General features: G+C 39.9%; 1 protein-coding gene and 2 non-coding genes across 4 annotated transcripts; all 3 read right to left on the bottom strand.

Annotated features, from left to right (window-relative positions):
* On the bottom strand, window positions 1–107 carry LOC118479997. Its single transcript, XR_004861637.1, has one exon. It is a non-coding gene; the product is annotated as a small nucleolar RNA R71 (small nucleolar RNA).
* A 6,036-nt stretch (window positions 108–6,143) lies between these two features.
* Window positions 6,144–6,250, bottom strand: LOC118479996. The gene has a single exon (XR_004861636.1). It is a non-coding gene; the product is annotated as a small nucleolar RNA R71 (small nucleolar RNA).
* A 10,540-nt stretch (window positions 6,251–16,790) lies between these two features.
* Window positions 16,791–23,790, bottom strand: LOC110922407 (40S ribosomal protein S2-2). 2 transcript variants are annotated; one of them, XM_022166725.2, is made up of 2 exons: window positions 23,065–23,790; window positions 16,791–17,120 (listed from the first exon to the last, which is right to left on the bottom strand). In XM_022166725.2, the coding sequence occupies exons 1-2, from the start codon at window positions 23,719–23,721 to the stop codon at window positions 16,956–16,958; spliced, it is 822 nt and encodes a 273-aa protein (XP_022022417.1). In that variant the 5' UTR covers window positions 23,722–23,790; the 3' UTR covers window positions 16,791–16,955. The 2 variants fall into 2 exon arrangements, with proteins under 2 accessions (XP_022022417.1, XP_022022409.1); XM_022166717.2 differs by lacking the exon at window positions 16,791–17,120 and adding an exon at window positions 22,197–22,518.
* Window positions 23,791–24,381: the final 591 nt, after the last annotated feature.

Raw genomic sequence — 24,381 nt, 5'->3', positions numbered from 1 at the left:
AAATTAATGGCTGAAATTAATACATACTCACAAGAGGACGGGGAATCCTTATATGAAACATGGGAAAGGTTCAAGGAGCTATTACGCAAGTGTCCCTATCATGGCCTCGCAATATGGCAACAAGTATCCACTTTCTACAATGGATTGTTGCCACACACTAGGCAGACACTTGATTCTAGCTCCGGGGGACTTTTAGGTAATCGACGCCCACACGAAATATATTATCAAATTGAGGAAATTGCTCAAACCAATTTTCAATGGCACACTCCCCGGGGAAATAAGTCTATCGCCCCGGGCGCCCATAAGGTCGACGAAAGCACCTCTTTACAAGCCCAAATCGAGGCCCTTTCTTCAAAAATAAAAAAACTAGAAATGACAAAAACAGTCTCGGTTATGGCTTGTGAAGGGTGTGGTGGGTCACATGAAAATTGGAGTTGCATGAAAGAAACGGACGATCAACAAGAAATGGTAAACTACATTGATAATAGACCTAGGCCGTCGGGTCCTCCAACGGGAACTTACAACCAAGGATGGCGAAACCACCCAAACCTTGGTTGGAGGGAAACCGGCAATAGTAGTAACCAACAAACCCAACGAACAAACTTTCAGCAATCAAGAAATGAGTCACAAAATTTCACTCAACAACAAGGTGGACGAGAAAGGCTCGAAGATACTATATCTCGCCTCGTCTCCGACACTGATAAGAAAAACTCGGAAAGATTTCTACAATTAGAATCTAATTTTAGGAATCAACAAGCTAGCATTCAAAACATAGAAAAACAAATAAATCAACTAGCACAAAATTTTTCCGAGAGACCGCAAGGCGCATTACCTAGCAATACCGAAACAAACCCAAAGGCGCAAGTTCACCTCATCACACTACGAAACCGCACCGTAGGGCCTGCAGAAGTACCTCAACCAACGGAAGAAACAATGCCAACACATCTGCAGGAAAAGAACTCTCCCCCATCACCAGAACCTACCAAGGCTCCTCGAGTTCCATACCCCGGTAGGTTAATTCGTCAAAAAACCAATGAGCAATTCGCAAAATTCGAAAGTTTGTTAAAACAATTGCATGTCAATATTCCTTTTATCGAAGTCCTAACCCAAATGCCCAAATACTCTAAATTTATGAGGGACTTCCTTACACATAAAAAGAAAATTGAAAATTTGCAATTAGTTAATTTAGGCGAAGACTGCTCTGCCCTCGTACTCAATAAACTACCCCAAAAGAAAATCGATCCCGGAAGTTTCACGATTCCATGTTCAATAGGGGAATCACCCGTTCGCAATGCCTTGGCCGACTTAGGGGCTAGCATTAACCTCATGCCCTCATCAATGTTCAAAAGGCTTGGCTTGGGAACCACGAGCCCTACAAAAATAAGCATACAACTCGCTGATCGATCTGTCAAATTCCCACAAGGTGTCATCAAAAATGTCTTGGTAAGGGTAAGCAAATTCGTTTATCCCGTTGACTTTGTCATACTCGACATGGAGGAAGACACCGAGGTCCCCCTTATCCTAGGGAGACCCTTCCTTGCCACAGCACAAGCAGTGGTAGACATGAATGAAAGGACACTGACTTTGAGGTATGGGGACGATGAGGTGAAGTTCGGAGTTGGGAAGAAAATAGAGGACGACGACCCAGTCAATTACATGAAGGTTATTGATTCAAGCTTGGATGCCGCTCTCCGACGGTGTAACTTGGGAAGCAAGGCACTCCACTCAGAAGAGATATAACCAGAAATCGGGTCTAGCCAAGGACCCTTATAAACGTGGCGCACCACGGAGGCATTCCGCGGATCTATCCTTAGTTTAGTTTAGTTTAATCTTTTAATTTTTGCAGAATAAAACACACTCATGGTGGTAATGGATGAAAAAGGGAACGAGAAAAAATGGAACCATGCATGAAGAACAGAGCAACCCGACAAAAATCTCCATCACAGGAGGCTCAACACGGGCCGTGCCCAACCAACACGGCCCCGTGCTGAGCCCCTGCAGAAAAATCACCCAGTTCAGGTAACTGGACACGGGCCGTGTTCAGCGGACACGCCCCCGTGTCCAGGCTTCTGTTTCAATTCTGAAATTTTTGTTACTGGCACTTGACCACGGGGCCGTGCCCGGTGAACACGGGGCCGTGTCCAGAGTGCCAGTAACATAAATATTTGCATTTTAACACACTTTTATACATTTTAATCAACCAAAAATATTGTTTTTGGACACATTGAGGACAATGTGTAATTTAAGTGTGGGGGGGATGCTAAAACCTTGAAATTTTGCAAAATCCTAAACACAAGCCTTACACAAAACTCTATTGGAACCGCTAAACACCCCAAATTTTTTCAAAAACTTTTTCATTTTTTATTTACTTGTCTTAGTTTAAGTTGGGAAGAACAAGTTCTAAAAAGGTTATATTTTTACAAGTTTACAACCGATAGCGTCGTGATAAAAAAGGAACCAACATAAGAAAATTATGAAACGGCATAACAAGTCTAGTTTAAAATTCGATTATATATGCTTGGTCACATTTAAAAACCCATTCCCACAAAAGTGAGTTTTGAGCCTTTATTGAGCATAAAAATACACATATTTAGATTAAATGCTCATTTTTCGTTTCTTGTGTGAATAGCCGCTCGGTCCTTACAACTCTAGAACTTGCCACGACGATACATTCCCGGTCCTTACCAACTTAAACCCAAGTAAGTAAATGATGGAGGCATTAGGACTAACCATTTTTCTTTTAAAACCATTATTTTTCATTTTTTTTACCTACCCAAAATCCCCTAGAAAACCCCTTTTGAGCCTAAACCTTTCATTTCATTACCCCAAAAAACCATTTTTACCCACCAAAAACTTTTTTCATTTTTTCACCCTTTATTTTAGTAACAAGCTCGGTTTTTCGTCAACTTGCCCTTTCATGTGACATCAAAAAAAAAAAAAAACAAAAATAATGATGATGAAGTCAAAAAAAAAAAAAAAAAACAAAAAAAAAACAAACAAAAGCTATAAAAAGCTTGTTTGGAGAAATACTTCAAAAATAATAAGTCACTAAAAACATGGTATTTTACGAAAACCGACGCTTGCTACGATTTTCGCCTTTTTACTAACCACTAACCAACCACCCACCTTTAAACCCAAGCCTTCACCCAAAAAGTCCTCTTGATATTTACAAAGGTAAAAAGTTAAAAAGGAGGAGGATTGATTGCTTGGCAAGCCTATGGAAATACGTAAGTTCCGTGCCGCTCTCGAGTGATTCACTAAAATATACACCTTCGGCCGAGTGTTGAGTGATCTCCTGTGAGGTATGTGAACTTGTATATAAATGGAATTTTAATAAAGCATGTTATGCCCAACTAAGTAGTTTATCTTATGAAAAGTTCAAAATAAATCATAACGAATAGGATTGTAAATAAATAAAAATAAAGCCTATAAAAACCTTGGATTCCCGATACTCTAGGACAAACTAAAAACTTCTCTTCTACCTATTCCATTTGGGAGTGTAAGCCACATTTAAAGAGTTTTGCTTGAGGACAAGCAAAAGTTCAAGTGTGGGGGTATTTGATGTGTGTAAAATGCAACATATAAAACACATCAATTAAGGCATAAAACTAACCCTTTTTAAGTAATAATGTTGGAAAAAGAGTGTTTTTGTCTTCCTTTTGTATTTTCAGGATGAAATGAGCTCAAAATCACAAAAGAAGCAAAAAGACCACTAATTCTACCATAAATACAAGAAAAGGAACAAAAGTAGACTGCCCGGACCCTCAACGGCACCTCCCAAAGCAAAAAGGAAGAAACAGAGTCTGAACACGCCCCGTGTCCAGCGAACACGGGGGGCGTGCCCAGGAAGCAGCAGAAAAGACAAACCAGTAGAAGCTTCCATTGCCCACCACGGGGCCGTGTCCAGCGAGCACGGGGGCGTGGTGAAAGTACAGCAGGCGCATTAATTGTAATTCGCAATTACAATTAATGAGGAGAGAGAGTGTCAGGCGGGCACGGGGCCGTGTCCAGCGGACACGGGGCCGTGTCCAGCCTTCTGTTCAGCCTATAAATAGAGGAGCTTGGCTTCATTCTCTCTCATCCCTTGGCACACCACCTCTCTCACACTTCATCCACCACCCACCACCACCATAACACCATCATCCACCACCATCATCCATTGTCCATCATAGAGTGTGTGAGTCGTCTCGGGATCCAAGATTGATCGTAAGAGTTCTTGACAATCAAGGCCATGTTTGCCTAAGTCTCTTACATCACTTGGTGAAGACAAGTGTTTAGTATAATACTTTTTATTTTTAATCTTTTGCACTTTTTATTTGGTTTTGTATTAATGACTTTAATAACTAGTTACTTATGTTGAAGGTGATCTTTCCTTATCGTTTGTCCGTGGTGTCTTGGCGTTATTTTACTGTCTATATAAAATAAAAGATTTTCACCATTCATATCTCCACGGTCTATATGGAGGTATGTTGGCTACCTGGTCGGGGGTTAAGGGAACGGTTTGGTAAGGGTCTTGCCCTTGTTCAGCGTTTAGAGGTCCTGCTTGGGACCTGGGTCAAATTTAGTAGGATCTCCTTCAATGCCCATAGGTATTATGGCGGGGATCCAAACTCTTTGATCCCCTCATAAGTTAACTACTATTAATACTATAACCCGGCTATTTAGGACTGTATCCCTGCTGACTCAGACTACTTAGCCGAGGGTAACGTCACCGCCAGAAGCGGGGCCTACCATAATTTGCATTAATAACTTAATTCATTATCTTTCAATAATCCGACCCTTTAGGATTGTATCCTTGCTGACTCAAACTACTGGGTTGAGGGTAACGTCGCCTTCAAAAGAGGGGTCTACTACAATAACTAAGATAATCTCTTAAACAAGTGCAAAAGTGCGAAAATAATCAAAGGTTATACTAATACACGTGTCGGAACCAAGTGATTCATCTTGTCTATCTGTTTTTATTTTATTTTTATTTTCAGCATTTTAATTAGTTTTTATTTTTCTTAGTTTAAAACATTTTTCTAACTTTTTGATTTGATTAGACGTTGAGGATAAACCGGTATTAAAAGCTCTTGTGTCCTTGGACGACCTCGGTATCTTACCAACACTATACTACGTCCACGATGGGTGCACTTGCCCATATGTGTGTTTAGTGTTAGTGAATATCGTGTTTTATAAATTTAAAACTTGGCTAAAAGTGTAAAAAGGGCTTAAATACTCATCAAAATAATATTACACTACACACGCATCAAGTTTTTGGCGCCGCTGCCGGGGACACAAGGATTTTAAGAAAGTTAGGAATCAACGGCCTAATCATATTTTTATTTTTCTTTAATTTTTTAGGATTTTTTTTTATTTTTTAGCTTCTGCAGAGCTCAGCACGGGGCCGTGCCTGGTCGGACACGGGCCGTGCTCAGCAAAGTTACTGGTAGTTTTTGTTTTTCAAGTTACAAAAGGCTGACCACGGGGCCGTGCCGGTGCAACACGGGGCCGTGTCCAACCTCCAGTAACTGGGATCTGGAAAACAATCACTGTATTTCCGACCACGGGGCCGTGTTCGCTCAACACGGGGCCGTGGTGAACCTTCTGACCGACATTCCTTTTTGTTTTTATTGCAGGACTTGGAACCCGACACCATCCTCACATAGTGTATGAGCTCCAGTTCCAATAAAGACATAAAAGAACCGCTAGAAGAACCCGAACGCTTTCTCAGAAAAAGGTTAAAAGCCAAAAACCAAGAGAAGGTTTCGGGTGATCCACCCCCAATGGCGGACCAACGTACCCTTATGGATTATCTACGGCCCACCGTAGGTAATCTAGGCGCCGCTATCAATGCTCCGAATGTCGAAGCCAATAACTTCGAGCTCCGACCGCATTTGATACAAATGCTCCAAAACTCCGCAACCTTCCACGGGCTTGCGGACGAGGATCCTCATCTACATATAACTAATTTCTTAGAAATATGTGATACCTTTCGGATCAATGGAGCATCAAACGACGCCATACGCCTCCGTATGTTTCCGTTCTCACTAAAAGACCGAGCGAAAGCTTAGCTCAACACCCTCCCAGCTGGATCGGTAAACACCTGGGATGAACTAGCCCAAAAGTTTCTATATAAGTATTTCCCTCCTTCTAAAACTGCTAAATTAATGGCTGAAATTAATACATACTCACAAGAGGACGGGGAATCCTTATATGAAACATGGGAAAGGTTCAAGGAGCTATTACGCAAGTGTCCCTATCATGGCCTCGCAATATGGCAACAAGTATCCACTTTCTACAATGGATTGTTGCCACACACTAGGCAGACACTTGATTCTAGCTCCGGGGGACTTTTAGGTAATCGACGCCCACACGAAATATATTATCAAATTGAGGAAATTGCTCAAACCAATTTTCAATGGCACACTCCCCGGGGAAATAAGTCTATCGCCCCGGGCGCCCATAAGGTCGACGAAAGCACCTCTTTACAAGCCCAAATCGAGGCCCTTTCTTCAAAAATAAAAAAACTAGAAATGACAAAAACAGTCTCGGTTATGGCTTGTGAAGGGTGTGGTGGGTCACATGAAAATTGGAGTTGCATGAAAGAAACGGACGATCAACAAGAAATGGTAAACTACATTGATAATAGACCTAGGCCGTCGGGTCCTCCAACGGGAACTTACAACCAAGGATGGCGAAACCACCCAAACCTTGGTTGGAGGGAAACCGGCAATAGTAGTAACCAACAAACCCAACGAACAAACTTTCAGCAATCAAGAAATGAGTCACAAAATTTCACTCAACAACAAGGTGGACGAGAAAGGCTCGAAGATACTATATCTCGCCTCGTCTCCGACACTGATAAGAAAAACTCGGAAAGATTTCTACAATTAGAATCTAATTTTAGGAATCAACAAGCTAGCATTCAAAACATAGAAAAACAAATAAATCAACTAGCACAAAATTTTTCCGAGAGACCGCAAGGCGCATTACCTAGCAATACCGAAACAAACCCAAAGGCGCAAGTTCACCTCATCACACTACGAAACCGCACCGTAGGGCCTGCAGAAGTACCTCAACCAACGGAAGAAACAATGCCAACACATCTGCAGGAAAAGAACTCTCCCCCATCACCAGAACCTACCAAGGCTCCTCGAGTTCCATACCCCGGTAGGTTAATTCGTCAAAAAACCAATGAGCAATTCGCAAAATTCGAAAGTTTGTTAAAACAATTGCATGTCAATATTCCTTTTATCGAAGTCCTAACCCAAATGCCCAAATACTCTAAATTTATGAGGGACTTCCTTACACATAAAAAGAAAATTGAAAATTTGCAATTAGTTAATTTAGGCGAAGACTGCTCTGCCCTCGTACTCAATAAACTACCCCAAAAGAAAATCGATCCCGGAAGTTTCACGATTCCATGTTCAATAGGGGAATCACCCGTTCGCAATGCCTTGGCCGACTTAGGGGCTAGCATTAACCTCATGCCCTCATCAATGTTCAAAAGGCTTGGCTTGGGAACCACGAGCCCTACAAAAATAAGCATACAACTCGCTGATCGATCTGTCAAATTCCCACAAGGTGTCATCAAAAATGTCTTGGTAAGGGTAAGCAAATTCGTTTATCCCGTTGACTTTGTCATACTCGACATGGAGGAAGACACCGAGGTCCCCCTTATCCTAGGGAGACCCTTCCTTGCCACAGCACAAGCAGTGGTAGACATGAATGAAAGGACACTGACTTTGAGGTATGGGGACGATGAGGTGAAGTTCGGAGTTGGGAAGAAAATAGAGGACGACGACCCAGTCAATTACATGAAGGTTATTGATTCAAGCTTGGATGCCGCTCTCCGACGGTGTAACTTGGGAAGCAAGGCACTCCACTCAGAAGAGATATAACCAGAAATCGGGTCTAGCCAAGGACCCTTATAAACGTGGCGCACCACGGAGGCATTCCGCGGATCTATCCTTAGTTTAGTTTAGTTTAATCTTTTAATTTTTGCAGAATAAAACACACTCATGGTGGTAATGGATGAAAAAGGGAACGAGAAAAAATGGAACCATGCATGAAGAACAGAGCAACCCGACAAAAATCTCCATCACAGGAGGCTCAACACGGGCCGTGCCCAACCAACACGGCCCCGTGCTGAGCCCCTGCAGAAAAATCACCCAGTTCAGGTAACTGGACACGGGCCGTGTTCAGCGGACACGCCCCCGTGTCCAGGCTTCTGTTTCAATTCTGAAATTTTTGTTACTGGCACTTGACCACGGGGCCGTGCCCGGTGAACACGGGGCCGTGTCCAGAGTGCCAGTAACATAAATATTTGCATTTTAACACACTTTTATACATTTTAATCAACCAAAAATATTGTTTTTGGACACATTGAGGACAATGTGTAATTTAAGTGTGGGGGGGATGCTAAAACCTTGAAATTTTGCAAAATCCTAAACACAAGCCTTACACAAAACTCTATTGGAACCGCTAAACACCCCAAATTTTTTCAAAAACTTTTTCATTTTTTATTTACTTGTCTTAGTTTAAGTTGGGAAGAACAAGTTCTAAAAAGGTTATATTTTTACAAGTTTACAACCGATAGCGTCGTGATAAAAAAGGAACCAACATAAGAAAATTATGAAACGGCATAACAAGTCTAGTTTAAAATTCGATTATATATGCTTGGTCACATTTAAAAACCCATTCCCACAAAAGTGAGTTTTGAGCCTTTATTGAGCATAAAAATACACATATTTAGATTAAATGCTCATTTTTCGTTTCTTGTGTGAATAGCCGCTCGGTCCTTACAACTCTAGAACTTGCCACGACGATACATTCCCGGTCCTTACCAACTTAAACCCAAGTAAGTAAATGATGGAGGCATTAGGACTAACCATTTTTCTTTTAAAACCATTATTTTTCATTTTTTTTACCTACCCAAAATCCCCTAGAAAACCCCTTTTGAGCCTAAACCTTTCATTTCATTACCCCAAAAAACCATTTTTACCCACCAAAAACTTTTTTCATTTTTTCACCCTTTATTTTAGTAACAAGCTCGGTTTTTCGTCAACTTGCCCTTTCATGTGACATCAAAAAAAAAAAAAAACAAAAATAATGATGATGAAGTCAAAAAAAAAAAAAAAAAAACAAAAAAAAAACAAACAAAAGCTATAAAAAGCTTGTTTGGAGAAATACTTCAAAAATAATAAGTCACTAAAAACAAGGTATTTTACGAAAACCGACGCTTGCTACGATTTTCGCCTTTTTACTAACCACTAACCAACCACCCACCTTTAAACCCAAGCCTTCACCCAAAAAGTCCTCTTGATATTTACAAAGGTAAAAAGTTAAAAAGGAGGAGGATTGATTGCTTGGCAAGCCTATGGAAATACGTAAGTTCCGTGCCGCTCTCGAGTGATTCACTAAAATATACACCTTCGGCCGAGTGTTGAGTGATCTCCTGTGAGGTATGTGAACTTGTATATAAATGGAATTTTAATAAAGCATGTTATGCCCAACTAAGTAGTTTATCTTATGAAAAGTTCAAAATAAATCATAACGAATAGGATTGTAAATAAATAAAAATAAAGCCTATAAAAACCTTGGATTCCCGATACTCTAGGACAAACTAAAAACTTCTCTTCTACCTATTCCATTTGGGAGTGTAAGCCACATTTAAAGAGTTTTGCTTGAGGACAAGCAAAAGTTCAAGTGTGGGGGTATTTGATGTGTGTAAAATGCAACATATAAAACACATCAATTAAGGCATAAAACTAACCCTTTTTAAGTAATAATGTTGGAAAAAGAGTGTTTTTGTCTTCCTTTTGTATTTTCAGGATGAAATGAGCTCAAAATCACAAAAGAAACAAAAAGACCACTAATTCTACCATAAATACAAGAAAAGGAACAAAAGTAGACTGCCCGGACCCTCAACGGCACCTCCCAAAGCAAAAAGGAAGAAACAGAGTCTGAACACGCCCCGTGTCCAGCGAACACGGGGGCGTGCCCAGGAAGCAGCAGAAAAGACAAACCAGTAGAAGCTTCCATTGCCCACCACGGGGCCGTGTCCAGCGAGCACGGGGGCGTGGTGAAAGTACAGCAGGCGCATTAATTGTAATTCGCAATTACAATTAATGAGGAGAGAGAGTGTCAGGCGGGCACGGGGCCGTGTCCAGCGGACACGGGGCCGTGTCCAGCCTTCTGTTCAGCCTATAAATAGAGGAGCTTGGCTTCATTCTCTCTCATCCCTTGGCACACCACCTCTCTCACACTTCATCCACCACCCACCACCACCATAACACCATCATCCACCACCATCATCCATTGTCCATCATAGAGTGTGTGAGTCGTCTCGGGATCCAAGATTGATCGTAAGAGTTCTTGACAATCAAGGCCATGTTTGCCTAAGTCTCTTACATCACTTGGTGAAGACAAGTGTTTAGTATAATACTTTTTATTTTTAATCTTTTGCACTTTTTATTTGGTTTTGTATTAATGACTTTAATAACTAGTTACTTATGTTGAAGGTGATCTTTCCTTATCGTTTGTCCGTGGTGTCTTGGCGTTATTTTACTGTCTATATAAAATAAAAGATTTTCACCATTCATATCTCCACGGTCTATATGGAGGTATGTTGGCTACCTGGTCGGGGGTTAAGGGAACGGTTTGGTAAGGGTCTTGCCCTTGTTCAGCGTTTAGAGGTCCTGCTTGGGACCTGGGTCAAATTTAGTAGGATCTCCTTCAATGCCCATAGGTATTGGATGGCGGGGATCCAAACTCTTTGATCCCCTCATAAGTTAACTACTATTAATACTATAACCCGGCTATTTATGACTGTATCCCTGCTGACTCAGACTACTTAGCCGAGGGTAACGTCACCGCCAGAAGCGGGGCCTACCATAATTTGCATTAATAACTTAATTCATTATCTTTCAATAATCTGACCCTTTAGGATTGTATCCTTGCTGACTCAAACTACTGGGTTGAGGGTAACGTCGCCTTCAAAAGAGGGGCCTACTACAATAACTAAGATAATCTCTTAAACAAGTGCAAAAGTGCGAAAATAATCAAAGGTTATACTAATACACGTGTCGGAACCAAGTGATTCATCTTGTCTATCTGTTTTTATTTTATTTTTATTTTCAGCATTTTAGTTAGTTTTTATTTTTCTTAGTTTAAAACATTTTTCTAACTTTTTGATTTGATTAGACGTTGAGGATAAACCGGTATTAAAAGCTCTTGTGTCCTTGGACGACCTCGGTATCTTACCAATACTATACTACGTCCACGATGGGTGCACTTGCCCATATGTGTGTTTAGTGTTAGTGAATATCGTGTTTTATAAATTTAAAACTTGGCTAAAAGTGTAAAAAGGGCTTAAATACTCATCAAAATAATATTACACTACACACGCATGAAAATTCTCCATTGAGTTCCATGTGAAGATTGTGATTCACTACCATTGGAGTATTTGCTGGTTTACAATCAATCAACCCAGTTTCTGCTAGGAGATCAAGGACATACTTCTTTTGGCAGATGAAAATCCCCTGTTTAGACCTGAGAACTTCTATTCCGAGGAAATACTTAAGATTCCCAAGGTCTTTCATTTCAAACTTTGAAAACAGATTCCTTTTCAGCCGTGCTATTTCTTCTGTATCATCTCCGGTAATAATCATGTCGTCTACATATATGATCAAGCAAGTTACAAGGCCGTTTCTTCTCTTGAGGAACAAAGTATGATCAGCGTTACTTTGGTTATACCCATACTCTTTCATGGCCAACGTGAACTTCCCAAACCATGCCCGAGGAGACTGTTTTAGCCCATAAAGAGATTTTTTCAACCGACAAACTTCCCCTTCTTTAAAACCCCCTGAAAAACCTGGAGGTGCTTCCATGTAGACTTCTTCTGTTAGGTCTCCATGGAGAAAGGCGTTTGTAACATCAAACTGGTGGAGAGGCCACTCCTTATTGGCTGCTACGGAGAAGAGAACTCTAATGGTATCCATTTTTGCAACCGGAGAAAAAGTCTCAGAGTAATCGATCCCATACGTCTGAGTGTAACCCTTGGCTACAAGCCGAGCTTTGTATCGCCCAATGGAACCATCTGGTTTATATTTAATCGAATACACCCACCTGCATCCAACTGTTTTCTTTCCTTTAGGAAGAATGCACTTCTCCCATGTGTTGTTTTTCATGAGAGCACATATCTCCACTTCCATTGCTTCTTCCCAGTTCTTCTTACCTTGAGCTTCCTTTACGGAATTAGGTATTTGTTCAGTGTATAGGGAAGTAACAAACGCTTTCACACTGTTAGATAAGTTCCCGTTGACCATATTAGCTACAGGATATCTTGAATTTCTGGTCTCCCTCTCTGGGGAGTACCGTTTTGGAGGAACCCCTCTATTGGCTCTAGGCGGAAGAGAGTATCTTCCGGTTGTCTCTGATGCACCTGGTGGTTCAACATGTTCAACCACTACTGACTCATTTTCAACCTGATTTTCAACCTGCTCAACATTTAGGTCAACATGTTCTGTATTTATCGGTTCTATGTTTTCCCCTGTTGTCTCATAGTTATAAGACGTAGGACTTTCAGGGTTCTCAGTATTTCTTACCTCAGGCATCATGTTGGATGGACTTTCTTCAGTGGTACTGTGCTCCGCGGATTGTGTGTCTGTGTTTGAAGGACTCGCAGTACTGTGATAGTTTTCTGTTGTGACTTCTTCAGATGAGGGAATTTGGATTAACCAGCTCAGAGTGTCTATACTGTCACTCTCCCCCTGACCACTGAGTTGGGTGTTATAAAAGTATTTTGTTTCAAGGAAGTCAACATTCATTGTGGTGAACATTTGACGAGTTGTTAGATTATAACATCGGTAACCTATTTGATCGATCCCATAGCCGACAAATACACATTTTTCAGCACATGGGCCAAGTTTGTTTCGATTGGTTTTGGGTATATGAACAAAAGCAGTACACCCGAAGATTCGAGGTTCGAGTGTAAGAGGATGAGGAATACTGGCAGACTTAGACAGACAATCTAAGGGAGTCTTAAATTTAAGAGCTTTTGTGGGAAGCCGATTCAGCAGATACACGGAAGTTGCAACTGCCTCCGGCCAAAAAGATTTTGGGACCTGAGATTCAATCAAAAGCGCACGAGTCATTTCAAGGATAATACGGTTTTTCCGTTCGGAAACACCGTTTTGTTCGGGGGTATGAGCACAAGAGGTTTGATGAATTAATCCTCTGGTTTTAAAGAATTGTTTCATAGATGTATTGACAAATTCCACCCATTGTCGGATCGAAGGATTTGAATTTGAGTTCGAAATTGAGTTTGAATCATAGCATAAAACATGACAAATTTTTCGTACACTTCGGCTTTATTTTTTAAAAAATATACCCATGTCATGCGAGTGCAATCGTCCACGAATAGTATAAAATACCGAAGACCCTGTCCCCCCATCACAGGAGCAGGACCCCACACATCGGAATGGATAAGTGAGAAAGGTGAGGCCACTTTCGTATTGCTAGGTTTGAACGATTGTCGATGGCTTTTAGCGCGAAGACAGGTTTCACACTCTGTTTTCCCATTTGAAGGGAAGAGTTTTGGAAACAAGAGGTGCGAATAACCATGGGATGGATGTCCCAAACGTCTATGCCATAACCAGGCTTCCCGGTTATCAGTTCCATGAGCCAACATCACAGTACCCTGTTGAGTCACTTCATCCACATAGTATAATCCTTGGCGCTCAGTACCACGTCCAATAATCACACCCGTCCTGATATCCTGTAGGATACAGAAAGTAGGGTGCATTAGTACCGTGCAATTTAACTCTTTGGTAATATGACTGATTGACAGTAATTTGTGTGATAAGGACGGAACATAGAGACAATTTGACAATTTCATAGTTGGTGAAATTTCAATTACTCCTCCTCCTTTCACTTGCATCGTTCCGTTGTTTGCTGTATGGATTTTAGTTTTTTGAGGTTGGCTCATTGAGCGTATGTCCAATGATTCAAACGTCATGGTGTCAGTAGCACCAGAATCAAATATCCAAGAGTTGTTTTTTCCACGATTGATTGCCATTTTTCCTTTTTTTTTTTAAACACTGTCCAAGGTTTAAGTCGCCGGAAATGTAACAATTACGCCGGCAACCTACAAAGGTTGACTGACCATCGAATTTACCAAATTCGCTAGGCAACTTGAACTCGCGTTCAAGATTTAATTCGCTAGGCAACCAAATTCGCTGAACAACGTTCAAAAACTTAAGTTCGAAATAACTTCACTAAGTGACGAAGCTATCTCACGCGGCGAATTTATCGAAATTCACCGGTGACTTGAACTCGCGTTCAAGATTTAAACAAACCCGCAAATAATAATTCCGCTAGTAACAACTCCGCTACCCACAGCGTATTTATCACGAAAGGAATTCTTCCAATATTTAAGGAAACCTTGAAAAAGGAAACGTTGACCGGAATTTATCAATATTTAAGGGAAACCTTGAAAAAGTTTGGTAATCTTGAAAAAGGAAACTTTCAAAAGGAATAGATGAAGGAAACTTTATGCAGCGAATTTATTCAAAAGGAAACTTTCAAGATTTAAGGAAATCTTGAAAACACGGAATTTATGCAGCGAATTTATTCACAGCACCGCGAACCTCCAAAAATCACGGCGACCGGAATAGATGAAGGATCTGTTGCAGATTTGGTCGGAACTGATCTGCCGGAACTGATATTGTAACAGAGCCGGAACTAATCTGCTGGTTTGGTATTTCGTGTTGAACAGGTTTTGGTCGGAACTGAATTAGGTACGGCTGAAGGTTGCTCGGAATTAGGTACGGCTCGGAATTTGGTCGGAACAGGTTTTGCAAAGATCAATAGTTTGTTGTTGGTTTTTCTGGTCTGAGATTGAAAAAAAAAGTAGGATAACTTGTAGATTGGCTTGATTTGATTTCCAGAGGAAGATCGATTGCCGGTGATGAGCAAATCGGTTTCACGAATCGGAAACCTGCTCTGATACCATGTTGTCTAGTGTAGAGGACAAACACGGCAATTGGGGTTTTGAATTGTATTTAGTTCATCAAGAAATTAGGGTTACAAGAATGGTGATTATATAGGACACCACTTTACATACTAGCCCCTACACTATCTATTATTCTCATTTCTGACAGATCAAATGACTCAAAAGTTTAATGACTACTCAAAGTCTCCAAACAAACCAACAGGTTCAAGATCAAAGTTCTTATCATTTTAATTCAATCAATACCTGAGTAAACAATAAGCCTAGATCACATTTTATTGTTAGTAATTACAAGTCAATAGGAAACAAAATAAAAGATTAAAATTCAAATTAAACAACTAAAAAAAGATAATTTTAAATTCAAACATGTAGATAATATTGCATCAAAAATTGTCAATAATGTCAAGTCATATTGGTATAACGGTAAAAGATTGTTGATGAATCAAATTAATGTACTAAAACATGATGTTAGACCAAGGCTTACAACCCCCAATTCCTACCAAAAGGAAGTATCACTATCAATATTAGAGGATGAGAGAAAAAGTATAAACATATTTTCGATAATTGGTACAAATGTATAATATGGTAATATAAAAAATATTCAGCTTGATTAATCAGTTACGTATATGAAGTAGTATGTAGCACATGACAGGGAATTGGACGGACTATATACAAGAGATAAGGGTGGACGAGGCGCCCCCTACCCAACCCGTTCCATCCCTTACCTTACCATCCTCCTATTGTGACACCTCATCTTCTTTCCACACTGGTTCAGGAACTCAAAGGGCTAGCGACGGTGTTGCCTGTTGCTTGTTCATCTCCTTCCTTTCACTTTGGTTCACCAACTAGAGATTGAATGGAGAATGGGCCCGTGGAACCCGTCCAATCCATAGCATGAACACAAAGGCTCCCCATCCACCCTAAGACAAAGAAGCGACAAGACCTTACGGAAATGAAGGTCTCAAAGAAGGAAGGGGTAGTAGGGGGAGAGCCCATGGGGTAACGTCTGTCGAGGGAAAAACGTACTGTAAGCAGGGGCGGACCTGTAGTGTAAACGGGCGTAGCCCGGGCTACGGCTCAAGTTTTTACGAGTAGTGTAAAAAAAGAAAAATTTTTCCGATTTTTATACACAGGACACCCCTGAACAAGTACGAGGACACCCCTAAAAAATTTTGGGATACCCCTGAGTTGAAGGTCTAGTTCCGCCACTGACTGTAAGCATCCTTTGACGATATGTCATATGTAAAGATTCTTTCATCACTTTTGGAAAACAAAATACTATAAATTTACATCATGGAGTACCTGAAAAGCTGGTTTGCAGCTTAGTGTTATTCTGTGAACGATGTTCTACACATTAGTGTTACAGCGTGAAATCGTCTAAACCTAAGTGACACACTACAGCTAATACCTTCTACAATTTCGTAAGGCTTGTAATTTTTGTCTGAAATAAGTTTTTGAAGATTGGCTAATCAATTAGAACAAATATGTAGAAGATCATTGGTAGCCAAGTTTACATGATGCTTATTTAGCAGGGAACAAAGGTTTACGAGTACAGTAAGGTTAACCAGTGTTTATAAGATCCGAGCTAATTATAAAAAACTGTTCGGCGTCTAATTACATGTTACATCAACGTTTAACTTACTTTGTTACTGCCTACTCGATGACCCTTAAGAATCAAATGCTACAAACTAATCAGTAGATCATATCAATATTAACAAACGCAGATTTCACTAAACTCGTTATTCAAAACGCTAGCAAGAAAGAAAATAGGGTCTTAAGACCAATAACCAATTTTAACATAAAAAGCAGTATTGAAAACAACCATAACATTAAAAGATGAAGGTCTTACCATGTCACTAGACATAAAAGAGTATCACTCAAAACCATTAAACAGTTTGAAACAACTGAATACCTATAACAAAACATCCAAAAAACATAACATACTCTCTTTCAGAATGCCTTAAGCGGGAATATCAGCAACATCTTCAACATAAGTGATTGCCTTTGTGGTGGGCTTGGCAAGCAAATCAGTGTACTCTTGGAATGGAGATCTGCTGAACCTTGTCTCCCTCCAGAAGTCAGGAGTAAGGAACCCATAGGTCTTCAACAAGCAGTCAAAAGTAGCCTGCCAAACAACACATAATCACAACTCAAATGATCAAAACCCAAAATGTAAATATGTCTCAAAAACTTGGTTATCATTCCCCATACTTGCAATTAAAATAACACATGATCACAAATAGCTGTTAAAAGAAAAACTCATTCAACAAAAAACAAGAAAAACTCAAACCTAGTTTCTTTAAAAAAGAAAATAATACCTTAAAAACATACAACTCGCATAACACAAAGAGAATAACAAAATACAATTAACACAAACAATGCATGAAAAGAAGCTAAATAAACAGAAAAAACACCAAAATAGCTTAAACATAAATAACAATTTAAAGAATTCAGCATTAGCAGCAAAAAAAAACTTTAGCAACAACTTGTTAACAAATCAAGTATCTATCCATTACTGTTTACTAATTACAAGTATATATTAATATAAACCTACAGATGTAAAAACATATAAATTCAGTATCAATCACAAAAATTAACACATCAAACCATCATATATCAAACAATAATCACCAAAAACATGTCCACAAATTAAACAAACAGCAAAGAGATCAATTCATGCATCAATAACTTCCAAACAACAGCAGCATACAAACAATAACCAATTTTCAATAAATTCAAAAAACAAAAAACATGTCACATTCTTCTACCTTCTTATTGGTAAAATTCTTAATGGTTCCATTAAGAGGTAGCCTCTTAATGACCATTCAAAGGCTACCAAACAGCCCCTAAGACTTATTAGTTTTTTTCCAAGTCATAAGTCAGAGAAATTCTAACTTATCATTTTCTTCTTCTCAACCGTTATTCAAACAATAACAAAATAACTTGTTAACCTTTTATAAGTCATTAAGTAAGTTAAAAATAGCTCCAAAATAAGCTAACCCAACGCCCACTATAGCAAACAATTACTTTTAACCGGGAAGGGCGCCACACCGCCTTGGGCAAGAGTAATTGTAACGGCAAAGGAATTGCATTCCAAACCAACAATTTTAAATGAAACTTCTCAATGATAGACGTCCAATACTTAACCTTTTTCATGTTTGCCCCAATAGGATGAAAATGGCAAATCCCAGATCTTGCATCTTAGATTAGAAGCCGTATTTCTAACATCCACGTTTTCCACCCCAGTGCCAAAAATAGAACTTTTAGACAAATTAATTTTTAATCCGGAACTCTAAGAGAAGCATCTAAGCATATGGTTGAGAGTTTTAATATTGAAATCCGACCATTCCACCATGAAAATTACGCCATCCGCATAACAAAGATGAGACAAAGAACGACCATTCCTCAGGAGGTTGATCTCCTTGAAAAGGCTTGTCTTCTCCGCTATAGACATAACCACCCCTTTAGTGCTGTCGGCTTGTGACGCCTTGGATTTTGGCCCGCCCACGTTCCGACTCTATAACTCTTGGCTTGATAAACCCGACCTTTGGTGAAGGGGTATGGTCCCAAAAAGCCGCGCAGACCATTCAGGTCGCGCGCTGGACCATACTCCTTACTCAGAAAACTGATTAACCCACAGATCTCGCGCGGTCTACAGGTGAGACCTGAACTCCGCGCGAGACCTAAACAAGAGGTTACATCAGCTTCACACTTAGTATCCTGAATAAAGAGCCCTCAACTCCTTCAACCTTGCGCGGGCTAGTTACGTAAACAAGAAGGGTCGCGCAAGAGCTACGGCGCAGGGCCACATCAGAAAGTACCAAAGGTACAAGTGGCAAAAGAACGGGCCAATCAGCGTCCGCCAGGCTGTGCTCTATCGTGCTCCACGACTAACAGTTGTGCATGAGACAAAAAGTACACAAGGACGCCTACGTGGCACCAATTAGGGGGCAGCGACAACTGCCCCATGATCTCCACTCACTTGCTAATGGCAGAAGGACAGCAAGGCCGACAACCCGGACACATGGCTCCAATCAAGGTGCGCCAGCACCGAAGAGCTTCTAGAAACCACTAACGATCGATACCGGTGAGACAAAGAGGATATTCCTTGTTGTCGCCTTCCGGCCCATCAGCCCATCTCCTTCTACACCACTCCGGCTATAAATATGGACATCCATACTCAGGTAAAACATTTCGTTCCCTCTACTCTCACTCTTAACACACATTTAATTTCCTCAAAGCAGTTACTTATTCTCACGCCGGGGTCTGGTTAAAAGGGAAACCCCCATATTCCCCTCTTAACGAGCTAACGGTGTTGCTGTTTTGCAGGAAGATTGGATCACATTGGAGCTCAGGAAAGTTTAAGAAGATTAAATTGATTAACCCTCATGTTTGTAATATAAACCACCTAATTAACCTAAAATTAGTTAGGTGTTTCTTCATTTGGGAAGTTACGGCTTTTTAGAGTCAAGAGTAACCTCCTTCCGGTAGACATTTCTACGTAACTTGTGTGGTATTATCTCACATGGTGTTGTGATATAAATGGAAGTGTAAGGGTGTTTTTTTAATGGCTAATGTTACTCTCCCAAACTCTTATATATTTATAAATAAATCACCCTTGTTTGGAATTGAACAGGGTGAGCGGGGCGTTCACGGTGAATGCATGCGGGGAGGGTTTGCCGCATGAGGGAAGGGTGCCGCCATCTCTTTTCACCGCATGAAGGGGATTAAAATCGGTGGATGTTCACCGATTGTGGGAAGAGAGGAAGAGGGTGGCCAACTAACTTTTCAACCAATAATATGTTTTTCTTTTTTAAATGGTTTTCCCTCACCTCATAGGGGTGCACCCTTTACGTTTTTGGACAAGCGGGAAGTTATAGAGGGGAAATGACATGGCAACGTATGATTGGGTTAAAAAAAGTTTCCCCTCACCTCATTAGGGGGGTGCCCCCTTCACCCTAAGACCACCCACTAAGAGGCAAAAGCCTCTACCAAATGAGCTAGCCCCAGTTGGCGTGTAAGGGTGTATTTGGTTTGCGTAACTCAAAAGAATTTTTTAGAAATGAAATATGGTTTTCATTTTTAACGTATTTGAAGTACGAAGGCTTGCGCGTTTGGTTGGAATGAAATTTGAAATCCAATTCCTTCAAGTTCCGACTGGTAATGCAATTACATTATCCTTTTTTTTTTCATAAGCAATTGCTTTAATTGATCTCGAAATGGTTTAATCTAGTAGACTAAAAGAGGGAGAATAAAGGAGCTCATAAAGACAATTTAGACTTTCTAGCTAGGAAAATGATCATTCCGGTTTAACTTGCTAACATTCCTCCAATCCTTGGACACACACATGAACTAATCCAATCCTTGCAACATATAAGCCACTTCGTTTAAGTAAAGGTAAGAGTCCATCTTTTAATCAAAAGTTTGGTTATGATCGTGAATTTTTTTACTAGTCGATCGAGTACACGTGTCCTTTTATAGGTTACTAAAATTGACACACTTACGGATGCGATCAAATGGCTCAAAAACTATACGATTAGTTAAAAGCTTCAAATTGAACCTAGTGGTTAAAATATATAAGGTTTCTTTTAAACTATATGAAAACCAAAGTTCTGATACCAACGGATGCAGTTATGAAAGCGATCAAATAACTCAAAAGTTTAATGACTACTCAAAGTCTCCAAACAAACCAATAGGTTCAAGAACAAAGTTCTTATCATTTTAATTCAATCAATACCTGAGTAAACAATAAACCTAGATCACATTTTATTGTTAGGAATTACAAGTCAAATAGGAAACAAAATAAAAGATTACAATTCAAATAAACAAATAAAAAAAGATAATTTTAAATTCAAACATGTAGATAATACTGCATCAAAATATTGTCAATAATGTCAAGTCATATTGGTATAATGGTAAAAGATTGTTGATGAATCAAATTAATGTACTAAAACATGATGTTAGACCAAGGCTTACAACCCAATTCCTACCAAAGGGAGTATCACTATGAATATTAGAGGAAGAGAGATAAAAGTGTAAACATATTTTCGATAATTGGTATAAATGTATAAATGTATAATATGGTAATATAAAACATATTCAGCTTGTTTAATCACTTATGTATATGAAGTATAGATAAGATTTGATTTTTTTAAGTATGTAGCACATGAGTTATTAAGAAAATGTCAAAAATGACAGCAAATTGGACGGGACTATATACAAGAGATAAGGGTTGACAAGGCGCCCCCTGCCCAACCCGTTCCATCCCTTACCTTACCATCCACTCCTATTGTGACACCTCATCTTCTTTCCACACTAGTTCAGGAACTCAAAGGGCTAGCGACAGTGTTGCCTGTTGCTTGTTCATCTCTTTCCTTTTACTTTGGTTCACCAACTCTCATAAAAAGAATGTTGCCAAAGGGTCATCATGCCTCACCAAGCTCTGGTTCACCAACTAGAGATTGAATCCATCACATGTGACGAATGGATAATGGGCCCGTGGAACCCGTCCAATCCATATCATGAACACAAGGGCTCCCCATCAACCCTAAGACAAAGAAGCAACAAGACCTTACGAAAATGAAGGTCTCAGAGAAGGAAGAGGTAGGGGGAGAGCGAGAGCCCATGGGGTAACGTGTGTCGAGGGAAAAACATACTTTAAGCATCCTTTGGGCTTCGACGATATGTAAAGATTCTTTTATCACTTTTGGAAAACAAAATGCTATAAATTTACGCCATGGAGTACCTGCAAAGCTGGTTTGCACCTTAGTGTTATTCTGTGAACGATCTTCTACACAGTAGTGTTACAGCGTGGAATCACTGGTAACTTTTGAAGATTGGCTAATCAATTGGAACAAATACGTTGAAGATGATTGGTAGCTAAGTTTACACACGATGCTTATTTAGCAGGGAACAAAGGTTTACGATTAAAGGTTAACCGGTGTTTATAAGATCCGAGCTACTTATAAAAAACTCTCCAGCGTTTAAATACATGTTACATCAAAATACAAGGCTCTCACAGATCATTTAGATGTTACATTGTTACTGCCTACTCGGTGACCCTTTAGAATCAAATGCTACAAACTAGTCGACTTAATCAAATGCAGATTGAAAACAAATGCAGATTTCACTAAACTCTTATTCAACACGCTAGCAAGAAAGAAAATAGGGTGTTAAGACCAATAACCAATTTGAACATAAAAAGCAGTATTGAAAACAACCATAACATTAAAAGATGAATGTCTTACCATGTCACTAGACATAAAAGAGTATCACTCAAAACCATTAAACAGTTCAAAACAACTGAATACCTATAACAAAACATCCAAAAAACATAACATACTCTCTTTCAGAATGCCTTAAGCGGGAATATCAGCAACATCTTCAACATAGGTGATTGCCTTTGTGGTGGGCTTGGCAAGCAAATCAGTGTACTCTTGGAATGGAGATCTGCTGAACCTTGTCTCCCTCCAGAAGTCTGGGGTGAGGAATCCATACGTCTTCAACAAACAGTCAAAAGTAGCCTGCCAAACCACAAATAATCAACTCAAATTATCAAAACCCAAAATGTAAATATGTCCCAAAAACTAGGTAATCATTCCCACTCATACTTGCAATTAAAAAAACACAAATAGCTGTTCAAATAAAAACTCATTCAACAGAAAACAAGAAAAACTCAATATAAGTTTCTTTATTCAAGAAAATACAACCTTAAAACATCACTTACATAACACAAAGAAAATAACAAAATTGAATTTTAAACAGAAAAATTCAACACAACGGAAACTGATTCAAATTATATGCATAAGGAACACAGCACCGTTGTAATTTATAAACAGATCAAATATCTATCTATCTATTACTGTTTACTAATTAAAAGTATATATAAATATAACCCTAACGATATAAAAACATTTAAATTTTGTATCAATCACAGAAATTAACACATCAAACCATCAAATATCAAACAATAATCACCATAAACATGTACCCAAACAACAGCAGCATACAAACAATAACCAATTTGCAATAAATTCAAAGAACAAAAAAATTAATAATAATAAACAAACCTTGACAAAGTTTCCAAGAGTCTTAGTAGACCCCCTAGACGACGTAAACACATCATCAATCCCAGCAAACTGCAACACCTTCTTCGGCACTCTCGCCGCCACAATCCCAGCACCACGAGGAGCGGGTACCAGCCTAACCGTAACCGAACCACACTTCCCAGTCACCTTTGTCGGCACCGTATGCACCTTTCCAATCTTATTCCCCCAGTACCCCCTTCTCACCGGAATCACCGACAACTTCGCCAGAATAATCGCCCCCCTAATCGCCGTCGCCACTTCCTTCGCACACTTCACCCCAAGACCCACATGCCCGTTCCCATCCCCCACAACAACAAACGCCTTGAACCGAGTTCTCTGCCCGGCCCGGGTTTGTTTCTGAACCGGCATGATTTTCATCACCTCATCTTTCAACGATGGAAGGATTTGGTCAACGATCTGGTGTTCTTTCACGGGGAGTGAATGAAGATAGATTTCTTCGAGTTTGGTGATTTTGCCGTCTTTTACGAGACGGCCGAGCTTGGTGACGGGGACCCATTTTTCTTCTTCAGCGTCGCGTCTGCCGGCGCGACGGCGGCCACGGCCGCGGTCGCCACCACGACCGCCTCTGCCGCCGAAGCCTCTGCCGAATCCGCCGCGTTCTCCGCCTCTCTCAGCCATGATTTTGGTTTGCAGAAGGTAGAGGATAGTGAAATGAGAGTGAACGGCTGTGAAACCCTAATGTGGGGGTATGGTGGTTTATATGTTGGTGAGAGAGGCTAGGGTTTGGTTGTCGGGCTTCATTTGGGTTGGGCTTTTGAGTTGGCCCAGTTGATGTTTTGTGAGAAGATGTAGATAACGAAGCTTGTACGATTACTATTCATGTGATTTAGTTTTTTATTATCTTTTTAGAAAAAAAAAAAAAAAAGTGTTTATAATCGGTTTGGACAAGATTATTTGATATAAGAGTGTAGTGTAACTTCAGTTTTCATTGAAGAACCTAATTTTATAAGATGATTATAAAAAGGTCTTATAGATAGTTAGATTATCCGTAGTGTATGCTGAAAGGTGATTTCCTTTGTTTTTACGTTAGAGGTGTATAAATCGGTTTTTTTCATCCAAAACAAAAACCAGTTTTTTATAACCGGTTTCGGTAACTAACCGATTTTTTAAACCCAAAACAGTAACTGGTCTAACTGGTTTTGGTCGGTTTTTAACCAGTTTGTGTCAAAGAAACAGGTTTTTAAAACCGGATTCGATTTTTTAAATCGGTTTCAAAGATTAAGCATACTAACCGGTCTACAAACCACCGGTTCGGTTTGGTTTGAAACCCGTTGTACA

The sequence above is a fragment of the Helianthus annuus genome, chromosome 6 (assembly GCF_002127325.2).
Source record: "Helianthus annuus cultivar XRQ/B chromosome 6, HanXRQr2.0-SUNRISE, whole genome shotgun sequence".
In the NCBI taxonomy this organism is placed as follows: domain Eukaryota; kingdom Viridiplantae; phylum Streptophyta; class Magnoliopsida; order Asterales; family Asteraceae; genus Helianthus; species Helianthus annuus.
Note: the sequence above shows the minus strand (reverse complement) of the source record. Positions and strands in the feature narration are given on the sequence as shown.

Bases quoted from the DNA above. Each gene is read 5' to 3' on its own strand.
- LOC110922407 (XM_022166725.2), bottom strand. From the start codon at position 23,721: ATGGCTGAGAGAGGCGGAGAACGCGGCGGATTCGGCAGAGGCTTCGGC. The intron at 17,121-23,064 runs GTTTGTTTATTA...GTTGTTTGGCAG, and splicing joins CTCTTGGAAACTTTGTCAAG to GCTACTTTTGACTGCTTGTT.